The sequence below is a fragment of the Dipteris shenzhenensis genome, chromosome 14, assembly GCF_047967505.1.
Source record: "Dipteris shenzhenensis isolate YYH24624 ecotype China chromosome 14, Dip_SZ_1.0, whole genome shotgun sequence".
Taxonomy (NCBI): Eukaryota; Viridiplantae; Streptophyta; class Polypodiopsida; order Gleicheniales; family Dipteridaceae; genus Dipteris; species Dipteris shenzhenensis.
The window spans coordinates 54,359,986-54,381,466 of NC_141609.1; the positions used below are offsets into that span (position 1 = coordinate 54,359,986).

Below are 21,481 nucleotides of genomic sequence, written 5' to 3' on the forward strand. Positions count from 1 at the left end.
CACTTTCTAATTGTTGCATAGTTGCGATTGCTATGCCAAGAGCCAAGATGCTCATTTTTTGGGGGTTTTTTAAAGCTTTTTTTGTTTTTTGGGGTGGAGGTGGGAGGTATAGCTGTTTTTTTAAATATTTGACAACAAACAAATTACAAAAAATGGCATCTTCACCCTTACACCTATTTTAGCATTAAATACTCATTGAATGCTATTTGTTAGACATCAACTATATAAAGACCCCCCCCCCCCATCTCTCAAGCTCTCATTCTCTCTCAACTCCTCCTCCATACGCTAGCTCTTTGTCCATCTCTCTCTCTCTCTCTCTCTCTCTCTCTCTCTCTCTCTCTCTCTCCATCCTCTCTCTCTCTCTCTCTCTCTCTCTCTCTCTCTCTCTCTCTCTCTCTCTCCATCCTCTCTCTCTCTCTCTCTCTCTCTCTCTCTCTCTCTCTCTCTCTCTCTCTCTCTCTCTCTCTCTCTCTCTCTCTCTATGAGAGATCCCTCTTGAAATGGCCGGCCGAACTGGTGCAGGGTCTAGCAACCTCAATGAAGTGTGGATCTATCTGAACTCCCTCTCGTCGGAGCCAATGATATGATATGCAAATGGCGGAGCCATTGTACTGAGGACAACCCCGTGATAGGCAAGGGCATTCGTGTGATGGCCATCACACATGTAAATGGCCGCCTGCAGACTACGTAAGTGGAAGCCATTCAGGCGAGTGGATTGGGGCGGTTGTACCTACTGAACACAGAGTTGTCGCATGACTATGTGCTGGAGAGAGGAAAGAGTCCACCTGCCCATGCTCCACCCACAATAATCTCACCCAAAGCCCAGCCAATTTGAGGCAGAGACCATGCGAGTTGGACCCATCATTCCGAGCGCAAGGGAATGCAGCCATTGTAGAAGCTACACCCACAATAGATCTCATGGCTAGCCCAGGAAGCTCGAGCTTGAGGCCGAGTTTAAGCCATGTTGGACAACCATTAGGAGGCCATGGCACGGTACTGATTGATGATGACAATGATATAGTAGCTTCAATGGAGGGTCGTCAAGCAGTCATTAGCATGTCATTGTACATCAGGTCTTTTAGGGGACGTCATCGACTACTTCATTAACTGTTGCACAATTCAACCACAGTGGAGAAGTTGATGGAAGTTCTGACAATGTACAATGGGAACGTTGCCTTTGAACTGCCACCCACGTCGCATGGAGCGAGTGCAATGGACGGCATGGTGCAAAAGGATGAAGGCCATTGCTGGATGAAACCAATGTCAACAACAATGACATTTCCTGGCAAAGTTCATCGCAATAGGTGTGTGGGTGAATTGGAGTGTACAAACCCCCTTTGCTCCAACAAGTTGATTAATGGATTATTGAACCGCACTGCATGGATAGGTCGGTCCATGGCACACCCATTGCCGAGAAATTGAGTTAAAGAACGTTGACTATGTCTCTTTGATTACATGTTATAATCTTCTCTCGTCTGGTGTAGGAAAAATGAACAACAACATTCCGGCTGTTGGAATGTCTCCTACTGGCTTGGGAACCTTGGCCTATTTCTTTTGCAAAAGGTCCCCCATTCTTTTGAAGTAATGCAAATGTGTGGTGATGGTGGGGCCCAAAATGATGAGACTCTTTTTCGAGGTGGGCACGCATAATCACAAGGTGCAAAGAGGTACCTGTAGAGCCCACGTAAAAGACCTTAGGTGCACAGTTGAAGAGATGGTGAAGGACTTTAGTGTAGTAGGTCCCAGACACCTACAAATGGTAGTCGCAAAAAAATAGTCTTAAGTGCCCTCATCCGCCCGAGTGTCTCCCTTACGGATAATGAGTTGATGGCAATGCTTGAGGAGTTGGAGCCTCTTGTCCAAAGGCACAAGTAAACCATATGGGGCCAACCCAATGGCAACTACATGCAAATGTGTTTTCTTTGCATCCTTCGAAGCAACGTAACACATAGTCAAATGGACAACCTAGCTCAGGTTCAAGCATATGGTACGTGCTGCTTGCACTGAAAGTGATGGACGCATGGTGTTCAGACTCTTGAAGCTGAAGCAAAGATGTGCTTATAGATTTTTCCATGGGAGCCTCTTCCCCAGTCAAGGGGTCAATGATGAAAGTAGATGCTTTATCTTCAAGATGTCACAACAGGGCCTACTTCGGGGGTAGATCTGGTGAACTGCATGCGTTGCACTGGTGGTGGAGATCTATGAAATAGATGGATATGTTTTGACCATGTACGACGCGTATGCGAGTGGACATGGCTGCTCACGTATATGATCCAAGGTAAGGCAAATGCTAGTATTCCTACATTCCCTCTAGCACCGAAAGGATGATGCGTATGCCTAACTTTAGTTGTCTGATGCAGTGTCTAAGAGTTGATGACTGTTGCTGTGTGCAAGATGAAAGAGGAGGACACTGAGGCTCAGATCCTTTTTTGGTTAAAGCTAAATGATGTCATGGAGAAGTGTGGGCACCCCACCGCAGACTTTAAAGGCTTCATGGCAGATGTGGCCGGCACAAAACTAGAGGGCAGTATGAACAGTCTTCAGTAATGGACCAAAGAACGTGATGCATGGCTGGGGAAGGTCTTGCCTTTTCCAATGGGAGCAAAGCCTATAGATACACACCTCCTAGTACGTGCATAGGAGCTTCCAAGATGAGCACAAACGCGTGTGCCGATTGTGGAGGTGTGCATCAACAGAGGAGGATGCAACCACATAGCAAAGGTACATTCAGGCCTGGTGGGCTACACGGAAGGTTTTTGATTTGAACATCCTTGTGATGGTGCCCACGACACATCTTGCTGAGCCTGTACATACAAGTTGGCTGGCTACCGAAGGATTCAAGGGGACGTTGAATCTATACGATGCGTGTGTCAAAGACTTGGCCAATGTGTTGTTGTAAAGCACCAAGAGACATGCATTGGAGGGAATTACCATGGTGCCGGCCCTAGTGTAGAGAACCTTGCGAGGTGAGCTCAGTAAGGGAAAAGCCCAACCCCTGCAGCAATGTCGAGGATGGTGGAGGGTGTCATAAGTGGCACTCCTATGCATCAAGAGCCTAAATTTAGGGGCGACAATAACAATGGCTCGTAAGTATAAAAGCATCAATAAGGTGACAACAAAGGAGGAAAATGCCACTCACAGGCCATAACAGTGTGGCAACAAACTAGCCTCAAAAGAAGCAAGACAACTCAACTTTGAAAGTGCAGCGGAACAAGTGGAAACGGAGCCCACGATGGTCGATACATCTTTGGAGAAGGTGGTGGAGATTGCAATTCACAATATCGTATGGGCAATTATAAGGATTCCATGGCGCAGTAGAGTGAACCAGCAATGTATAAATAAAAAGCAGTCCCTATTGGCCCTGTAGAGGAAAGATTAAGGCAAAATAACTATGCTTAAGAAAGCAATTTGGAGGGTTGGGAGTTGTCCAACAGGCCAAATTGCTTTCATAAGCACATTACTGAAATTCTATCCCACACAATCTGTTTATCTCTCACATTCCACTAAATTGATACATAAACACAACTGCATCGGTTTTGGTTCTAGGAACATAAAAAGGGTCTTGTTCTATCACCGACTTTTATATTGCATGAATGTGAACGACTAATTTAAACGGGTGTCAAGTGCTAATTCAAACGGAGGCAAAGTCGTGCTTTAGATTGATACCACCTACTAATTCGGACCATGCCTTGTGCCATACTAGTTTTCTCTATGAAAACTCATTTTGCCTTCTTATTATTCTCTTGCAAATTGAACGCCAATGAAATGATTTTGAGAATAGGGCCCCCTAGTGAGAAAAAAACCCCCCTATTAAAATTAATTATGTGGTGTGGGGGGAGGGGGGAGTGGTATATGATGGAGGGATAAAGAGGGGAGGGCTTGAATTAAATAAAGGCAAGAGGGGGAGGAGCAATAATTAGTCTCACTAGGGGAGGGGGAGAGCTTGAATTAAATAAAGGGGGGAGGGGGAGGGGCATTAAAAAGGGAAGGATGTGTGAGATTGGGAAGGGGGGGAAGAATAATACTAATATTAGGAAAGGGGCATATAATAATACCATTATAAGGGGCATTGAAGAATAATACTATTATAAGGAAAGAGCATATAATATTACTTGATAGCTTAATGGTAGGGCTTAGGCATGGGGAAAGGAAGGTTTTGGGTTCGAATATTTTCTTGAACTTTTGGGGAAGCCCCCCTTGGACATAGTCAAGATTTTGTGATTGTAGACAAAGTGCACTTACACATCGGCGCCCACTCAAAATCTAAAAGGGACGTTCCCCTACATGGCACTCATGTGTCTAGTTGTAATTGGTCGCACAAAAGGGTGGGTGCCCCCCGCCATGACATGAGGTATTAAACCGTAGCTTTCCAACAGCTTATACCATGTAAGCTTGTTGTAATAGATGCAAGGCTCCCTTTTTATATTGAAGTCCTTTTGGTATGTCACCCAACCCTCGCCCATGCATTTTCTTGCTTGGGTGGGTGTCAGGCGGTGAGTAACTGCCAAGTGACTTGGCCTCCATCAACCCATCCGTGCACTTTGATGAGAAATCAATCACATGGTGGGCTGTGGCACAAGTGGAGATTGGATCACATGAATAATACTATAGATAGAGCTAAGTTTGAATCAGACTAGTTTCTCACAATTTTTTATATTTATGACGCCTTGAGGCCGTCTTCATACACCTAGAATGTGATAGAGAAACTTAATTAATCATTGTCTTCCTAGAAAGTGGAGGAATATTCTCCCTACTCTATCTTGCTCCATAACATTTGGCAAAATCACCCAATTGTCATGTGATTGTTTTCCCTATGTTGCTTGGGAAGCTACTTATCTTTCACAAAAGACATAGGAGATGTTCTTCGAGTTGAATTGGATGATGGACATTTGGTGAAACCAATCTATGCATAAAATAAATTAAGCCATGGAGAAACATAGGTTAATTATTGCATAAATAAATTAATCCATTAAGGCATAGATAAATGAAGCCCCTAGATAAACATAAGTCTACATACACCAAAATTAATTAATTAATGGGTTGGAATAGGTGGGAGAGGTTATGCATTTTGTACTCTCAAGGTCGCTAGTTATGAGCTTCTTCTGTTTGTTTTCCGAACATGCCGAGTAAATTAGGGGGTGGTCAGCCCCAAAACCAGACGTATTATAAAAATTGGCCTACACTCCATGGCCTACGCTAGTCTAACAAATAACCTACCCAGCACAAAATTGGCCTCTAGTGGGCCCTCTAATGACCTCCATGATCTTGTTGAGGTCGCGGAGGCGTTATTTATGAGGTATACCTTCACTAGAAGATCCATGGAAGCTGCCATTAGATTGTGCTAGTGGTGCGATAGATTGCATGCACGTCGAAAAGCACGATGTAACCTCGAAAAGCCGACAAAAGAAAACAAACGCCAAAGCTACTTCACTTCCCTTATCCACCTCCTCCTCCCTTCCACCGAGCTTCCCATGGGTAAGGGATCTGCGCCTCACTCCGTTGTCGCTGGAGCTGAGAATTTGGCCGCATGGCTCATCGACGTCAACAAATTGGAGATCAAGCCCTTTCAATTGCCCGCGCTTGGTTTGTTCCCTTCTTCTCTGATTTTAGAAGCCCAAATTTGGGTTCTCTCGAGCAATCCGGTAATCTAAAATCCGAGCCGGTGTGTTTGCCAGGAGAACACGATGTAAAAATCAGGATGAAGGCCGTCGGCATTTGTGGGAGCGATGTGCACTATTTAAAGGTTTCCAATTTGCGGCTTTTTTTCTTCAATCGGTCGTCGAAAGCGGCAATGGCCGTCTTCACGAGTAATCACCTGCTGACTTGTTCCAAAACACACAGCATCTTCGATGTGCAGATTTTGTGGTGAAAGAGCCCATGGTAATCGGCCATGAATGTGCCGGAATTGTTGAGGAGTTTGGTAGCGGCGTGAAGCACCTGGCGATCGGAGATCGCGTAGCTCTAGAGCCGGGTATCTCTTGTGGACGGTGCATGCAGTGTAAAGAGGGCTTATATAACCTCTGTCCAGAGATGCGATTCTTTGCTACTCCTCCAGTACACGGGTCATTAGCAAATTACGTATGGCCGCTACTTTTCTCCAGTCTGTTGATTATAATCATGCAAATAGGGAAAAAAAGGTGGTTGTCATTTGTGTATTCCACCAAAGAAATTCAATCGCAGCAGCTCACGGGTATCCCACGCGTTTCTAATTTTTAGTATTAGTTTCATAGGTGTAAATTGTATGCAGGTGATACATCCAGCAGATCTGTGTTTCAAATTACCAGACAACTTAACTTTGGAGGAAGGTGCCATGTGTGAACCTTTGAGTGTGGGTGTGCACGCGTGCAGACGAGCTGGTACTGGGCCTCACACCAGAGTGCTTGTCCTAGGAGCAGGTCCTATAGGTCTTGTGACTATGCTGTCTGCAAAAGCTTTCGGAGCCCCGCGTGTGCTTATCGTGGATGTCGATGAAAAACGGCTTGCTATGGCAAAGAAGCTAGGTGCCGATGAAGTCATTCAGGTTTCAACTGATGTCAAGGTTCTCTCTCTCTCTCTCTCTCTCTCTCTCAATAAATATATAAATATATCTCCAAGACTTTCCCAAAGGTTAAAGCGCACGGAGAGGTTGAGTGTCTTAAAGTTATTAAATATTAGGGAAGATGGACTGTGATTCAACCACGAATGGTTCATTGAGATCCACTACTTTCAAGATAGAACTTGCAACAATAGCTACTTTTAATTTTTGAAACCTCTGTTGAGGTTCATCCCATATGAAGGTTCTTCCCTTCCCATTAAGCTTATCCGTCATCGGAACAACTATATTCGTATATTGTTGGATGAACCTTCTATAGATAAACCTAAGAATATCTATAGTTCTTCTAGGTTTGTAGGATATGGCCATTCCAATATGACCCTTATCTTTTCAGGATTCATACGAATCTTTCTTGGGATATATACTGTCCCAAGTACCACACTTGGATTCTTTTAATAAAAGAGAGATGTCTCTCGCAATTAGAATTCTTTACTTAAATGTTCTACATGCCTTTTTCACTATAGATAAGGATATTATCTAAAAGTGCCACATTAAATTTTCTTAAATATGACCTTAAGACACTATCCATGAGTGTCAAACGTTTCTAGAGCATTAGTAAATCAAAATGGTATTACTTTAAATTGATAATATGCACACTTAGTATGAAATGATACTCTTCTCTAATTCAGACTTGATGATATCGAGATCTTAAATCAATTCTAGTAAAATATTCAGTCCCTTGCAAATTGATCAAAGAGCTCATCAATGCAAGGCATAGGATTTATTAGCGTAGCTTTGCAAGGCAGCCGCTCGACTAACATTTTTCATAGAAAGTGTCCTTCCAATCAATTTTGGACACTCATCCCATCCTCCTAATCAACTTTCATATTTCTTTCTATTCTCAGCTTCCCCCCCTTCTCTCTCTCTCTCTCTCTCTCTCTCTCTCTCTCTCTCTCTCTCGTGCGTGCACTCTCTCTGCCCCCCACATCGACTATTGATCTACTCGATAAAAGTTTAAAAAGGCAGCACTGTCGAGTCCATCATGTGCTCCCTTTTTTTTTTAATTGTGTGATTTTATTAAAAGCTCGGCAATATATATACATGAGTGCATAGTACCATCCTTTTTCTTTACCAATAATATAGGTGAAGACCAAGGTGAGCCACTTGGTTAAATTGACTTTTTCTAAGATCTTCAGTTAGCTGTCTTTTTAAGTCTATAGGCGTTTACAAACAAGGGTAGATCTAGGGATTATTTATATTTTACGATCTACTCTCTCAGGAGGTAAACCATTAGGCAAGTCACACGAAGAAACACCTTTAAATATATCATTAAAAGAAGCTTTATGCTTTTCAATAAGATTAAGTAAAAGTTTACGTTTTCAAGTGCAAGAAAGAAAGTCATCAACAAAATTAAGCTCACAAATATATACCCCGCTTTCTTGTTGGCATAGAAATTGTTCCAATTTCATCGAACAAATAAGTGGAGAATTAGGTACATCATGTTTGCTTGAATCTGGAAGACTCTACCATGCTTTTTAAAGTAACTCCACTGCAAGCTATGCATGCTATTCTCAACCAACAACAACATCTATTTTGCCGAGATGCATAATTTTAAAAATTTAAAGCATCTTGATAGCCTTGAATGTCCACTTCTACACCATGTATTATGTTGTCTTAGAATTTTTCTCATTGCCTTTTGTAAGAGAGACCACATATTAATGGGCACTTGGACTCTTAGGCAACTTCAAATTCTTAACTACAATCATCGACCATTATTCTTACTTTTTGCCTCTTAATATTTTCATGCATCCTCATTAAATCACGAGGACCAAAAGTGGCCTGTCACATTGTTGATGAAAGGCAACAAATATGGGTGCTATCCTCATGATAAACCTCTACTTTTGTGTACTTTTCAGTACCTTTAAGGGGTAACACTTGCACCGTATGTGCTTGAGGTTTATTTGAGGCTTTAACTCCCATCTTTTTGTTCCAAGCATAATGATCTGTGCTTGAACATTTCAAGCAAATATTTTCTTGCTTAGCTTTTTCATAATCCTCTTTCTTTGAAATCAGAGTTTGGGGTTTCCTGGGCTGTGCCTAAGTGAAACCTTAATCAAACCTTAATTCAGCTCCCATAATCAAAACATAGCTCTCTTGTGAATTTGCACCTTAGAAAACGAGGCCAGGAGTGGCTGGAAGCAAGGAAAGTCGATTCGCAGCACCCTATAGTGAAGCGCACTTGTAGAAGAAATTTGTCTGGAAGCTGGGAACTCTGAACAACAAGCTGGAAACTCAACAATGGGGCTAGGAAACAAATTGCAAGAGAGAGAGAGTGTAGGAGAAAAAGAGAGAGAGAGAGAGAGAGAGAGAGAGAGAGAGGAGAGAGCACTAGGGACTTGAAATAAGAGCTCCCCCCCCCCCCCGGGTCTTTATTGCAATAGAATATCTGTTGTACAAGGTGGCTCACAAGGCAGCAAGAGTCTGAGTACAAATCTCAACACGAAGTGAGAGCTCAGAGGCCCTTAATTTTATAGACTAGGCCAGGCACCTAGAAAGCACTTTCCAAAAGTTGGCCTACTTTCTTGTCTAGAATAGGTGGCTTTCCTAGAAAGCTGAGCTTTCTTCAAAAGCAAGCACTTGCATGGGCTTTCTTCAAAAGCTCCATAAAGCGAGGCGCCTTTAATTCTTTTAGCGCAAGTGGGCCCTTCATTAAATGAGGCACCACTTGTCTTGTGCTTTCCCCCTCAAAAGCTGATTTGGGCTGTGCTGTGCACTCAGACTTGGCATCTTCTGACAGAGAGAATTTCTGCAGTTTGTCTCAGCACTTGGCTGAGTTTTGTATTGCTCTCTTGGAGCCAGTTTTCTGCCCACCATCCGGTGGATGAATATATTCTCTCTCTGCCTAAGTTTTCTCTGAGTGAGTATTGTATCTGTGATCAGTTATCTGAGTTGAGTGTTGCTAGAGTGGGAGAGGTCTTGGCTGGAGGTTAGAGTGATTCTTTCCTTCTGTTTTCTAACATGGTATCAGAGCCATAGGCTCCCGACTCTTCCTCATCAATATCACTCTCTGAAGGAAGGAGTTCCTTGGCTGTAAGGCAACTCTGTTTTCAGCTCAGTTCAGTACAGAAGGTCAGTTCATTTATTTCTGTTTCAGTTTTTCAAGTTCTGTAGCTATTCACCGAGATGGATCAGCGATCAGAAGCCTCTACATCCATTGCTCGTCCTTCCTCCTTCTCCAGTCATCTTCCTTCTTCATTTATCCCTAATTTCGGTGAAGCTGGAAAGCTTGATGGTACAAACTTTCCAATCTGGAAAGTCAAGATCCGAAGCCATCTGTTGGCACGGAGGTTGTGGAAGATTGTCAATGGTATCGAAGAAAAGCCGGAGGATATTGTGGACAAGAGAGGTGAAGTTCTAGCTGAAGCAGATGCAGATGAACTCTGTGCATGGGAGGAGAGGGATGCTCAGGCCTTAGCAATGCTTATAGGCACGACAGCAGATTCTGTTATTCCTCATATCCAGTTGGCAGAAACGTCTTCAGAGGCGTGGACCATACTGAAGGAGTTGTATGAAACCGATAATACAGCTCGTATCATCACATTGCAGCATCAGCTTTATAACCTTGATATGAATGAGGGTGACAGTGTTCATGATCATATGACGAAGGTGAAAGTTGTGCGGGACCAGCTCGCAGCGGTTGGTCAGAAGGTGGACTCGAGTCAATTAGCATTACTCACACTCCACAAGTTGCCACGGAGTTTCAAAAGTTTTGTGACTACGGTCACTGCGGGTCAACGGACAAAGCCAATCAACTTTGAGGAGCTTTGTCCACTCCTACTTCAGGAGGAGGCCCGAGAGAAACTCTTTACGCAAACCGACGAAAAGGCATTGGTTGCCAAAGACAAGCCTGGCAAAGGCAAGTCAAAGGATTCCAAGAAATCAGAGGACGCTGAACGTAAGAAGAAAATGAAGTGCTTTTACTGTGAAAAGCTTGGCCACTCTGCCAAAGAATGCCGGAAGAAGAAGGCGGATCAAAAGCGGAAAAGAGAAGCCAAAAACAAAGAAGAGCCTAAGAGTGATTCTGCCAATGTGACAACTGGTCAGTTATTCTTACTCAGTGAACATTGTTCAGCTTATGCAGTTAGTGAAGGAAAAGAAGGTTGGTATGTTGACAGCGGTGCTTCTAAGCACATGTCCAACAGAAGGACGTGGTTCAAAACCATGGACAGTACACACCCGGATTCCAAAGTTTCTGTTGGGGATAGCCGGACATGTCCTGTGAAGGGCATCGGTAGCATTCCTTTCATTGCCACGGCGGGTGAGGAGAAGGATATCTCTGGAGTACTTTATGTACCCGACCTTTGCAAGAATTTACTATCTGTAAGTCAGATGGACAAAAACAACATGGCAGTTCTTTTTCAAGATGGCAAGGTCACCGTGACATCCAAAGGAAGTGGGCAAGTGGTGGCACAGGGTGTTGAAGAGAATGGACTGTACCGTCTCAGTGCAATGTTGGTTCATGATGATCACGGAAAGTCCAAACTTTGGCATGAGCGCTTCGGTCACATCAGCTATGGAATCTTGGCTGAAATGTCAAAGTCAAAGATGGTGGATGGACTTCCACCAATTACAGGCAAGGATGATGTCTGTAGGGCTTGTCTTGAAGGCAAGCAGCACAGGGATAAGTTCCCACAAGAAGCTTCGTTTCGGGCCAGCAAACCACTTGAGTTGGTTCACGCCGACATTTGTGGTCCAATGTCTACTGCATCATGGGCTGGATCCAGGTATTCACTTCTCTTTGTGGATGATTTCAGTAGAATGACTTGGGTATATTGTTTGGCTAAAAAGTCTCAGGCTTTTGAGAAATTCAAAGACTGGAAGGCTAGAGTTGAAAAGGAGACAGGGGAAGATGTCAAGACATTTCGCACAGACAGGGGGGGAGAATTCACCTCAAGTGAGTTTAATACATTTTGTCGCAAGCATGGGATCAAGCGACAACTCACCACGGCACATACTTCTGAGCAAAACGGGGTAGCTGAGAGAAAGCATAGAACCACCACTGAGACAGGGCTTGCTATGCTCCGAGGGAGAAATCTTTCTAAAGCCTATTGGAGTGAAGCTATCAATACAGCGGTACACATTCTCAACCGGACCAAGACGAAGGCCGTCAAGGACAAGACTCCATATGAGGCATTTTATGGTAAGAAGCCCTCTATTTCTCATTTCCGCATTTTTGGTTCTAACGCATGGGTGCATGTGCCCAAGGAAGATAGGACCAAGCTTGATTCCCAAAGCAGACCATGTATCTTTGTTGGGTATAGTGAAGAATCCAAGGGCTACCGCCTCTTCGATCCAGTAAAGAAGCAAATACTCATCAGTCGTGATGTTGTCTTCGCGGAAAAAGAACTTGAACCCCAGGAGGAGCCTCAGATTGAGGAGGAGGAGATTGTTCAACCCCCAATCCCACCCCGTCCCAGATTGACCATTCAAGAGGTTACCCAATCAAAAGCTGATATTCCACCCGATACACAGGAAGAGCAGGATGTTCCCGCAAAGGTTCCCGTTCCTCCTCCCACAGAGAAGCAGAAAAAGTTGCCCCAATGGTACCTCCGGACATTGGAAGAGTCTCGTGTCACCTCGTTACCTGAGAGTAGCAGTTCCGGATTGCGACGGTCTCAACGTCTTCAAAAGACCCCATCCGTGAATGTTGCTTTGGTGGCTCAGATTGTTGAGCCAAGAACCTTCGCAGAGGCGAAAGACAATCCCGAATGGCAGGCTGCCATGCAGGCAGAGATGGATGCTATTCTGAAGAACCATACATGGGACTTAGTGGCCAGGCCCCTTCGACGGAAAGTCATCGGCACTAAGTGGGTATACAAACTCAAATACAAATCTGACGGCAGCTTGGATAAGTATAAAGCCAGGTTGGTTGTGAAAGGTTTTGCTCAAACTGAAGGCATGGATTTTGATGAAACTTTTGCTCCCACAGCCCGCATGGTTACTATCCGGACAGTGATTGCCCTTGCTGCCCATTTCCAGTGGCCTATTTTTCAAATGGATGTGAAGTCCGCATTCCTTAATGGAACCCTGGAGGAGGAGGTATATGTGGAGCAGCCACCGGGCTTTCAGGATCCAGTGTCCCCATTAAAGGTCTGCAGGTTGAAGAAGGCATTATACGGGCTGAAACAGGCCCCCAGAGCTTGGTACCAAAGGATTGATATATTCTTTCAGAAGATTGGGCTCAGTCGGAGTCCTTCTAAGGCAAATCTTTACTTGTTCATTGAGAAGGGATTGCGATTGGTACTCATCCTCTATGTTGATGATCTTATCTTGACAGGTGATCATGTCAAGAAGATTTCACAGGTCAAGGAGCTACTCATGTCTGAGTTTGAGATGACTGACCTTGGGTTATTACATTACTTCCTTGGGATTGAAGTAAAGCACTGCAGAGAAATTCTGAAGAGATTTCAGATGGAGGATTGCAGAACAGCTTTAACTCCCATGGAGGTCGGGCTGAAGCTAAGTGTTCACGACACATCTCAACTCTTTTGTATCGACGATTGGTAGGAAGTTTGCTTTACCTTACCAATACGCGCCCAGATATTTGCTATGCAGTTGGGTTATTATGTCAGTTTTCTGCTTCTCCCAGGAAGAATCATTGGAATGCAGGTTTACGTGTGCTGAGGTATCTGAAGGGTACTTGCACCTTTGGGATCAGCTACACCAAAGGCATTGAACTAGGCGGGTTCTGTGACAGTGATTGGGCAGGTGATGTGGACACCAGAAGGTCGACAACAGGATATTGTTTCTTACTTGCATCTGGAGCCATCTCTTGGCTAAGTAAGAAGAAACCCACAGTATCTCTTTCATCTACAAAGGCAGAGTACAGAGCCGCGTGTACAGCCGCTTGTGAGACATTGTGGTTGCGGTGGATTTTGGAGGACATGGATGTGTGTCAGGAGAATGCGACAGTGCTGATGTGCGACAATCAGAGTTGCATAGCTATTGCAAAGAATCCAGTGTACCATGCGCGGACCAAACACATCGAAGTTCATTATCATTTTGTTCGAGAGCTCATCATCGACGACGTGATCGAGCTTATCTACTGCCCGACCGCCGACAATTTGTCCGACCTTTTCACGAAGGCACTCCCTCGAGAACAGATGGAGCACCTCATCAAACGCATGGGGATTGGCCCACAATTGTGACATTGAGGGGGGGTGTTAGAGACTCACTGTTCCCACCTGTGAGCCCCCGTTTTGTTGAGACAAGGGGCAGTGAGGGTAAGATGGGATGGGAAAAGAGAGACTCAGCAAACAGCAGCATTTTGGGGGGGCTCCATGCCTACCTAGAGGCAAAGGACTGGCTGCACAGGGCGCCCTTTTATAGGGCCCTGTTGCAGGACCAGTCGGTCCAACCAGGGCCACCGACCAGGGCCGACCCTGGTCGATTTTACTGACTGACCTGGTCGGTCCCCAGTCAGGGAACCGACCCTGCTGGTCGGTCAGACCAACAGGCCTGGGCAGTGCCTATAAAAGGCCCTCACTTCCCTTCATTTCAATCATCCAGTGCAGGACAGAAAGCCTCTGATTTGGGCTGTGCTGTGCACTCAGACTTGGCATCTTCTGACAGAGAGAATTTCTGCAGTTTGTCTCAGCACTTGGCTGAGTTTTGTATTGCTCTCCTGGAGCCAGTTTTCTGCCCACCATCCGGTGGATGAATATATTCTCTCTCTGCCTAAGTTTTCTCTGAGTGAGTATTGTATCTGTGATCAGTTATCTGAGTTGAGTGTTGCTAGAGTGGGAGAGGTCTTGGCTGGAGGTTAGAGTGATTCTTTCCTTCTGTTTTCTAACATATAGGTCTGGCATCCCATACCACTAGACCACATTCCCAAGGAATCATCGGCACAGAATCACAACGATGTAGAAAGTAGGAGTTCAGCCTTAAGATCCACACTAGACCATCGAGTGTGTATGCACACTCTTGCTCTCACTTCATGAAAATTATATTGGCTAAATATAGCCAATCAGCCCTATGCTAGTGTTCTTTTTGTTTAGAAAAAGGAGGCTTCTATTCATGCTTGACAAACACCATACAAATCAGCTTTCAAGAGGAGCTAAGGATGGTGAGTACAAATAGAAAAATCTGGCTATCAGAAGAGAAACTAGCTTGTGTCTATAGATCCTAGCTCACTGCCTAGGGAATCTCCGAAATAGGGGCTAACAGCCAGGGCGGTGGTCTATACAGCCAGCGGATATCCCCGCAGAAAGTGTGTTAGAGACTCCAAGCCCTACAAAAACACTCTCGCCTCTCGGTAGTCGCTCTTAATCCTGGAGTACCACACTCCCCAATGGCGCGCAAGGTAAAGATGATGTCCTACCAGATGGCAACGAGGGTAGCCGTCGAAATGATTTGTTGTCCTCCCATCACCTGATTGCACCATGCGACCCAATTGTTCTAGGCAGGAATGCTGGACACCGTCTCCCAAACACTATTCTCTGGCGAAGGCGTCCAACATATATGGAAAGGCGACGACGTGCCGTATATCTCTATTAGTGTTCAAGTCCTCTAGTCCCACATTAGCCTGCGTTCCTAGGATTCCTTAATCCTAGGGTCCCCAAACCTTGCTGGATTAAGTCCACTAATCCGAGGATTACTCTTGAGGTGGATATTATCTGTAATATCCTTCCAAAGATGAGAGCCATTCTTCCCGCTCATTACCATCCTTGGTTTCTCCTTTAAATCTGTGGTCTGTTATAATATGTTGTAAGTGTCTACCACACACTTGTCCAACCAAGCCCCTGCCATAATGTAGGAAAGACAAATTATCCCTGACCTCAAATGGTAGGCCCATGTAAGCGTGGTATATATTTGACAAGGCAACATAATGTTCCACTCTCCCCGCAGACCCATGTGTGCATTGGGCATCTGGTGTCCTTCCACATAAATCTTTCTAGGCTGCATTTGCAGTCCAGGCCACATTTGAGGTGATCTAGACTCTATGTAGCGCCTCTTGTCTGATTGAGGTTTGAGGAAAACTCCTCTCATAGGCATTGTGTTGAATTAGATCTAGCTGAGAAATCAGTGCTGTAGGGATAAGCTCTCTCAAAAGCATCCACACGAGGTTTGGATGGACCACATGGCAGTAGTGAAGACCGGCCTCTATCCCCTGTACATAACTCAAAGATATTATCCATTGGAATTGTCACTGGTGGAAGTCTCTGGCTGAAGTTCCCCACGGGCATTGGGCAAGATCATGATCATAGTGGGCTACTCAGTAATAAGCTTCCCAAAGATGGAAGGAGCTAGCTGGTTGTGTCATAAATATTATGTTTGTTGCCCACCTTGCATCTTGTATGGGATTGCCTTTAAACCCCCATGCACTAGTGCACCTTGGTGCTCTACCAACAAGGATGTAGAATTATTGTACCCAATGAGATCACCTTCCTCGGAAAGAAGCTGATTGCGTTTATCCCCAACTTCTATTGTGCAAATTTGCCTCATCCCCAACTGTAGCCTTACCTTGCTTGGTCTCCTTTAATAGCACTTCCCCTGCATCTTTTTCATCATCTTGCATATCTGCATTATCTTGTTGCTGTGCACCAAAGCCCGATATGGTTGTGCAAGGGCTGCTTGCCATCAGTATTACTATGCCCTTTTTCAAAAGTGTCATAACAGCCATCTTCCTTTTGCTGTGCATTGTCTTCATCATTTTGGCTGTCATTTTCAGGTCCTACTGTGTACTCGCAGCTGTTGGCATTTGCATTAATAATGAACATATGAAGATCAGCTGTAGGACTCTGTCATCTGCTGAAACCCGCATGCTAAGCCTAGTTGCAGCTTTTGGTATTCCCATTGGTAATGAACATATGAGAATCAGCTGGGGCTCTGCCGTCTGGTATTATTTCTGAAATCTGCATGCTTGGCTTGGTTTCCATTCCCACCATTATTTTCTGTGATGTGCTTTATGAACATGGCATGTAAGCTAAGCATCTGAGATTTGATTGCCCTTTGCCTCTGAGATTTGATCGCCCTTTGATGTGCCAAATTCTCATGTTGTTCATGGGAATTTCCCACAACCAAAGTCCCTTCCATTGGCGTAGGTAAATGGGGTTGGCCTTCCATAGGAATAGTGAACATGGGGACCTGGTGGCCAGTCAATGTAGGAGCATCATCCTTGCTAGCAGGAGGCCTCCTTGCTCTTTACTGGATCCCCAAAAAATGGTCATTGTCCCTCCTAGGCCAACTTACATGCCTCGGCTTGATCTTGGGCCATGCTCTGAAGCATCACTGATAAGCATCCATGAATTTAGCCCTTGTTCCATTAAACATGTGCATTGCAAAGCTAGGAGGTATTTTCGTAAATTCATAGTACCCTTGGGTGCTCCCGAAATGCCAGTGTTTGGTTCTCGCTATCCATATTCATTCCCATCATTTAAGATGCTATTTTCATTAGAACACTTATCCTTACAAAATCCTTTAGTATTTGCAATTGGAATCACTGACAATAATCATATTTTTGTCCTGCATCCATGGTTTGGCTGCATGCTAGGGAGTGGCATAACATGGCTGAATTGCAGTACAAGCATTGGCAGATGTGCATTCTCCTTAGTTGTTTGGCATCTATTTTCATAGGCCTGCTGAGTGTTTGTCATAACTGCTCTAGGCATGGTAGCTTCATCAGTAGTTGGCTGCTCTATGGCATTTGTATCTCCACTTTCCGAATAGAATGTCATCTCATTTGCTTGCATCTCTGTCGAGAACGGTGTCAAGAACCTTTATTGCATTTGTCTCTTGTCCATGCTACGCACTGACAGCATACATGTTTGCATTAAAGTTCTACATTGACTCTCATGCACAGGCCGCATAGCCCTGTGTTCTACAGAGGATGACATTTCCATGGCCTGGAATGCACTAGGCTAGCTCCATGCAGGAAGGTCCCAATCTTACAAACTTGCTGCTTTAAAATGTCGATGAAGTGGCTCAAGATGATGGTCCACGATGAGGCTGATATAGTGTGCAGATGTCAATGGAGAGGCTTGAGAGAGGTCAATGAAGAAGCTTCGAAAAGGTGCTCAAGTGGGGCTGGACAGCCTTAAAGGCCTTCAAAAAAGTTGTAAAGGTCCCTTCTTTTTTAGGACAGATAAGACTTTTCTAACCAACCTAGAGCTAAATGTGCCCAACACCATCTACCAATCTAAGTTAATTCTACCCAACCCAACTGAGTTAACCCTAACTAGTTAAACGAACCTGACTAATCTAACCTGTGCTAAACTAACCTGACTGTACAAGAATCAGCCGCTTGGGGATTGTGTTGAGGTTCTGATCTTAGGGTCAACAATTTTTTAAAATCCACAATTAAAGACTTAGGGCCCGAAACAGATTTAAGTCCAACACCGGTTGATTGGGCCAAGGTGGGGGGCCCTGCCCGTAGGCTAATTATATTGGCCTGGGATCGCAGATGAGGGTAGAGGCCAGGCATGGACTGACTGATCCGCCAAAGGGAAACAGGGTGGTTGCCGGCAGGCTTGTCCTCCAAGGTAGATTGCAAATTGATGGGCTGCTGCTTTGCCAAGAAGACAGTGGGCAGCAGCGTAGAGAGAGTTGGACCAGCATTGGACAGTGGGCAGCAGCGTAGATAGAGCCCGATTCTGCTCTGTTGACGATTTGCAGCAGCAGGGTTGTGGAGAAGCTTCAGCAGGGCTGGAGAGGAAGTAGAGGGAGCAGCATGGTTGAAAGCAAGGAATAGACCAGATTCCAAGCTGAAAGGGGCTCTTTTATAGGAGAGGAGAGGGTTTGAGGTGGGGGCCCCATACACTTGTCCCAAAATCTGGCCGACCCTGTAGGCAACCAGCTTGACTGAGCTTCTGCTGACCCTGGAACTGTTGCTGGAGTTGCTCTAGTACCAGACCTATAAATCTGCTGTGATGCAGATCAACATTGTGCACCAGCCTGATCCAGGTATGTCTACCTACCCTGGTATATTAACCCGTTGTCTGCCTCATATGGGGTTCACAGTTGGGTTAGTGACTAACATATAGGGCTTACAGTTGGGTTAGTGACCACTCTTCTAACAAGTAGCAGCACTCAGTCCGTAAGCAGCAGACCGCATAGCTTCTCCAGTGACCCTCCTCTCATGGCAGACCGCATAGCTTCTCCAGTGACCCTCCTCTCATGGAGCCAGTTCTCCCCTAGCCTCTATAGCCATAGCTTGAGTCATAGCCCCAGTTATCGTCAGTTTCATAGCCTTAGCTTAGCTCTTCAGTGGGTAATCAGTCCGTAGTTAGCATAACCCCTGATGTGATGTCTTCCAAGCAATGTCTATGGTTGTGTGTGTGTGTGTGTCTCTCTCTCTCTCTCTCCAGTTTTCACTAAAAAAAAGTCTCTCTCTCTCCAGTCAGCATTCCAATCTTCCACACTCTGTATTTAAGACAGGTTTATTCCAACAAAGCATCCAGTGATCAGGTAAACAGTTTGGATCTAGGACACACACCCCTCCCCCCCACACACACACCTCTTCCCCCAATCCCTGCAGTGAGGCTTGTATATAGTCTTTTTTGTTTCTTGTCAGAATATTGTGCGATAATTTTAAACATTACAGGCATAAATGTACATCTCCTATTGGACGTATACTCATTCCAACTAATATAACATGATAATGCATCTTCCCTTTCACTGATATTAGGAACCTTTTCCGGATTACTTCTATCTTTCCTGCCGGAAAGCTTTGAACTTATTACCATAGAAGCAATGTCTTCATCCTTCTCCCTTTTTTTATATTGAAAGATCTGCAGAATTTGTTGAGGGCATCCTGGAAGCTTCCCTAACCTTTTGCCAAAGGAGCTACATTTCTGGTATTTTAGACATATAAAGGATTTCACTCCTTTAGAGGTCATCGTAGTTTTGTTAAGAACGCCAAGCTATAACAAAGTTGTGCTGAAAATCAATCATAGGGTTACAAAGAAAGGTTTATGCATATAATTCTTGTAGTACATTGCACAGGATGTGGATGATGAGGCGATTGTTATTGAGAAGACCATGGGAGGGAACATAGACCTTGCATTTGACTGTGCTGGGTTTGAGAAGACAATGACAACCGCTTTAAAGGCTACCAAATCTGGAGGTAAAGTTTGCTTGGTAGGCATGGGACACTCGGTGATGCAGGTGCCTTTAACGCCAGCTGCTGCTAGGTAAGCTTCAACAATGTCGATGCCTTCTCTTTACAAATTGTATCTTGCAGTAGAGGTTTCATGGAAATTAGAGCAATTGTCTCAGGTTTCACTTGTTTCCTTCTCTGCATTATCCCCGGGTTTGTCTGTAAATATGTCATTGGATGTAATAGGTCTTCCTTCGTTATGCATGATGAAATTGATGGTTTTGTAACCTTGTGGATGAGTTTCAAACTGAGAGTTAAATTGCTGTTACATGGTGGAGACATTTATAGCGAATTTTCTTAATAGAGCATACAGAACGGCATGCAGCATCCTGGGGTAACTCATTGTGGTTATGAAAGGGCTTCTAAAAGAGTTATGGGCTGAGGGCTTGGGCTCTTCTTATCATTCGCACTATTATGGTGCTGAATACATAAGGTGGGGGGAAAGAGTTGTCTGGTGGCTGTTTGTGCCTACGGCTCTGAAAACAAAAAAGATTATGCATTCATGGCCCGTCTCTTGGTTTATCCCCTGGACTGTTTACCCTCCATTCTGGGAGCGTTTCTGGAAGAATTTTTATTCAATTCACAAACTTCCCCTGCAGAATCTTTTAAGGCAACAATTGTAGTTGAGGAACTCTCTGTCACTATTGCCAGGGCGCCCTTCTCATATCTTCTTCTCTAGTAGCTTCACATGCAATCCCAGATTTGTCTTCCTTGCAGGGTGACGCATTACATTAACTGGGAGGGGTCACCAAAAAATGTATTCATAAATTTGTGCTCTTGCGAAAAGGATTTCGGAGATGCAGAATACTAAACTTATTTGCTTCTAATGGCTAAATGCAGGGAAGTTGATGTGCTGGGTGTATTCAGATATCGAAATACTTACCAACTCTGCATTGATATGCTTAGTACGGGCAAGATTGACGTAAAGCCTCTCATCACACATCGATTTGGATTTTCCCAAAAAGAGGTCGAAGAGGCATTTGAGACTAGTGCCCAAGGTGGGAATGCTATCAAGGTGATGTTCAACATCTGAGCTAACTTCTCTATGAAGCTGGCTTTGCGATGCTAGACTACTAATAGAAGTCTCTCTCTCTCTCTCTCTCTCTCTCTCTCAATGAAGCAAGGAAGGAAGGTAAATGGGCGGTCTACCGAGATGGGCAAGCACTGATAAGAGATTTCAAACCTAAACTTAAAGACTCAGTCTTAAACTGATGTTATTCAGATCACTCTTACATAATACCTGAATGTAGTTATGTTATGCTATTATAATAATCTGAGTCGCTAACTGATGTTGTAGTTTTTTGGTGTGTGTATTTTGTCCCATAGACCCCGGAGGTCTTCCGAGGACATTAATATATCTTTCTTTCTCTCTCTCTCTCTCCAGGTTGCCATCTAAAAGTATGCATGGCAGCATAGGCAACCAAATTTGTATTACCATGTCCATATGTATATTGGGCTTGGTACAAAATAGGTGCAAAATTATGACCTGGAATCTAAGCTACCTACAACCAAGAGGATGTGTACACTACGCTACAAGGAAAATACCTATGGCAATGGCAAGATTGCCTCCTCTCTCCCTATGGCCCAAAATAAGAAATATAAAAAAAGGCTTGTCCCATACAAAATAAATCTAAAGTAATAGGAGGCCTCTTGGACCTTTAAACTTTCAGCCTTAAGAGCAATGGGGGGAGAACTCCTCCTTCTTCATGATGTTAAAATTCACCTGTTAATTAAAAGCTTGACTCAAGATGAAGGTTGTAACTTTACCTTTGCAATTCTTATAGATAATTATA

At 44.4% G+C, this 21,481-nt stretch overlaps 1 protein-coding gene and 1 pseudogene across 1 annotated transcript; both read left to right on the forward strand.

Annotated features, from left to right (window-relative positions):
• Positions 1-500: 500 nt before the first annotated feature.
• Positions 501-1,585, forward strand: LOC147894832 (uncharacterized; annotated as a pseudogene).
• Positions 1,586-5,391: 3,806 nt separating this feature from the next.
• On the forward strand, positions 5,392-21,065 carry LOC147894833 (sorbitol dehydrogenase-like). Its single transcript, XM_087384785.1, has 6 exons — positions 5,392-5,583; positions 5,676-5,743; positions 5,842-6,078; positions 6,248-6,538; positions 19,535-19,722; positions 20,529-21,065. Exons 1-6 carry the CDS (start codon positions 5,472-5,474, stop codon positions 20,719-20,721), a joined length of 1,089 nt encoding a protein of 362 aa, XP_087240911.1. The 5' UTR covers positions 5,392-5,471; the 3' UTR covers positions 20,722-21,065.
• The last annotated feature ends 416 nt before the right edge of the window (positions 21,066-21,481 follow it).

What these genes read in the sequence shown, in the direction of transcription:
- LOC147894833 (XM_087384785.1), top strand. Translation starts at nt 5,472, where the DNA reads ATGGGTAAGGGATCTGCGCCTCACTCCGTTGTCGCTGGAGCTGAGAAT. An exon ending in ACGGGTCATTAGCAAATTAC is followed by an intron (nt 6,079 to 6,247) that starts GTATGGCCGCTA and finishes AATTGTATGCAG; the next exon opens with GTGATACATCCAGCAGATCT. An exon ending in AGGTTTCAACTGATGTCAAG is followed by an intron (nt 6,539 to 19,534) that starts GTTCTCTCTCTC and finishes TACATTGCACAG; the next exon opens with GATGTGGATGATGAGGCGAT.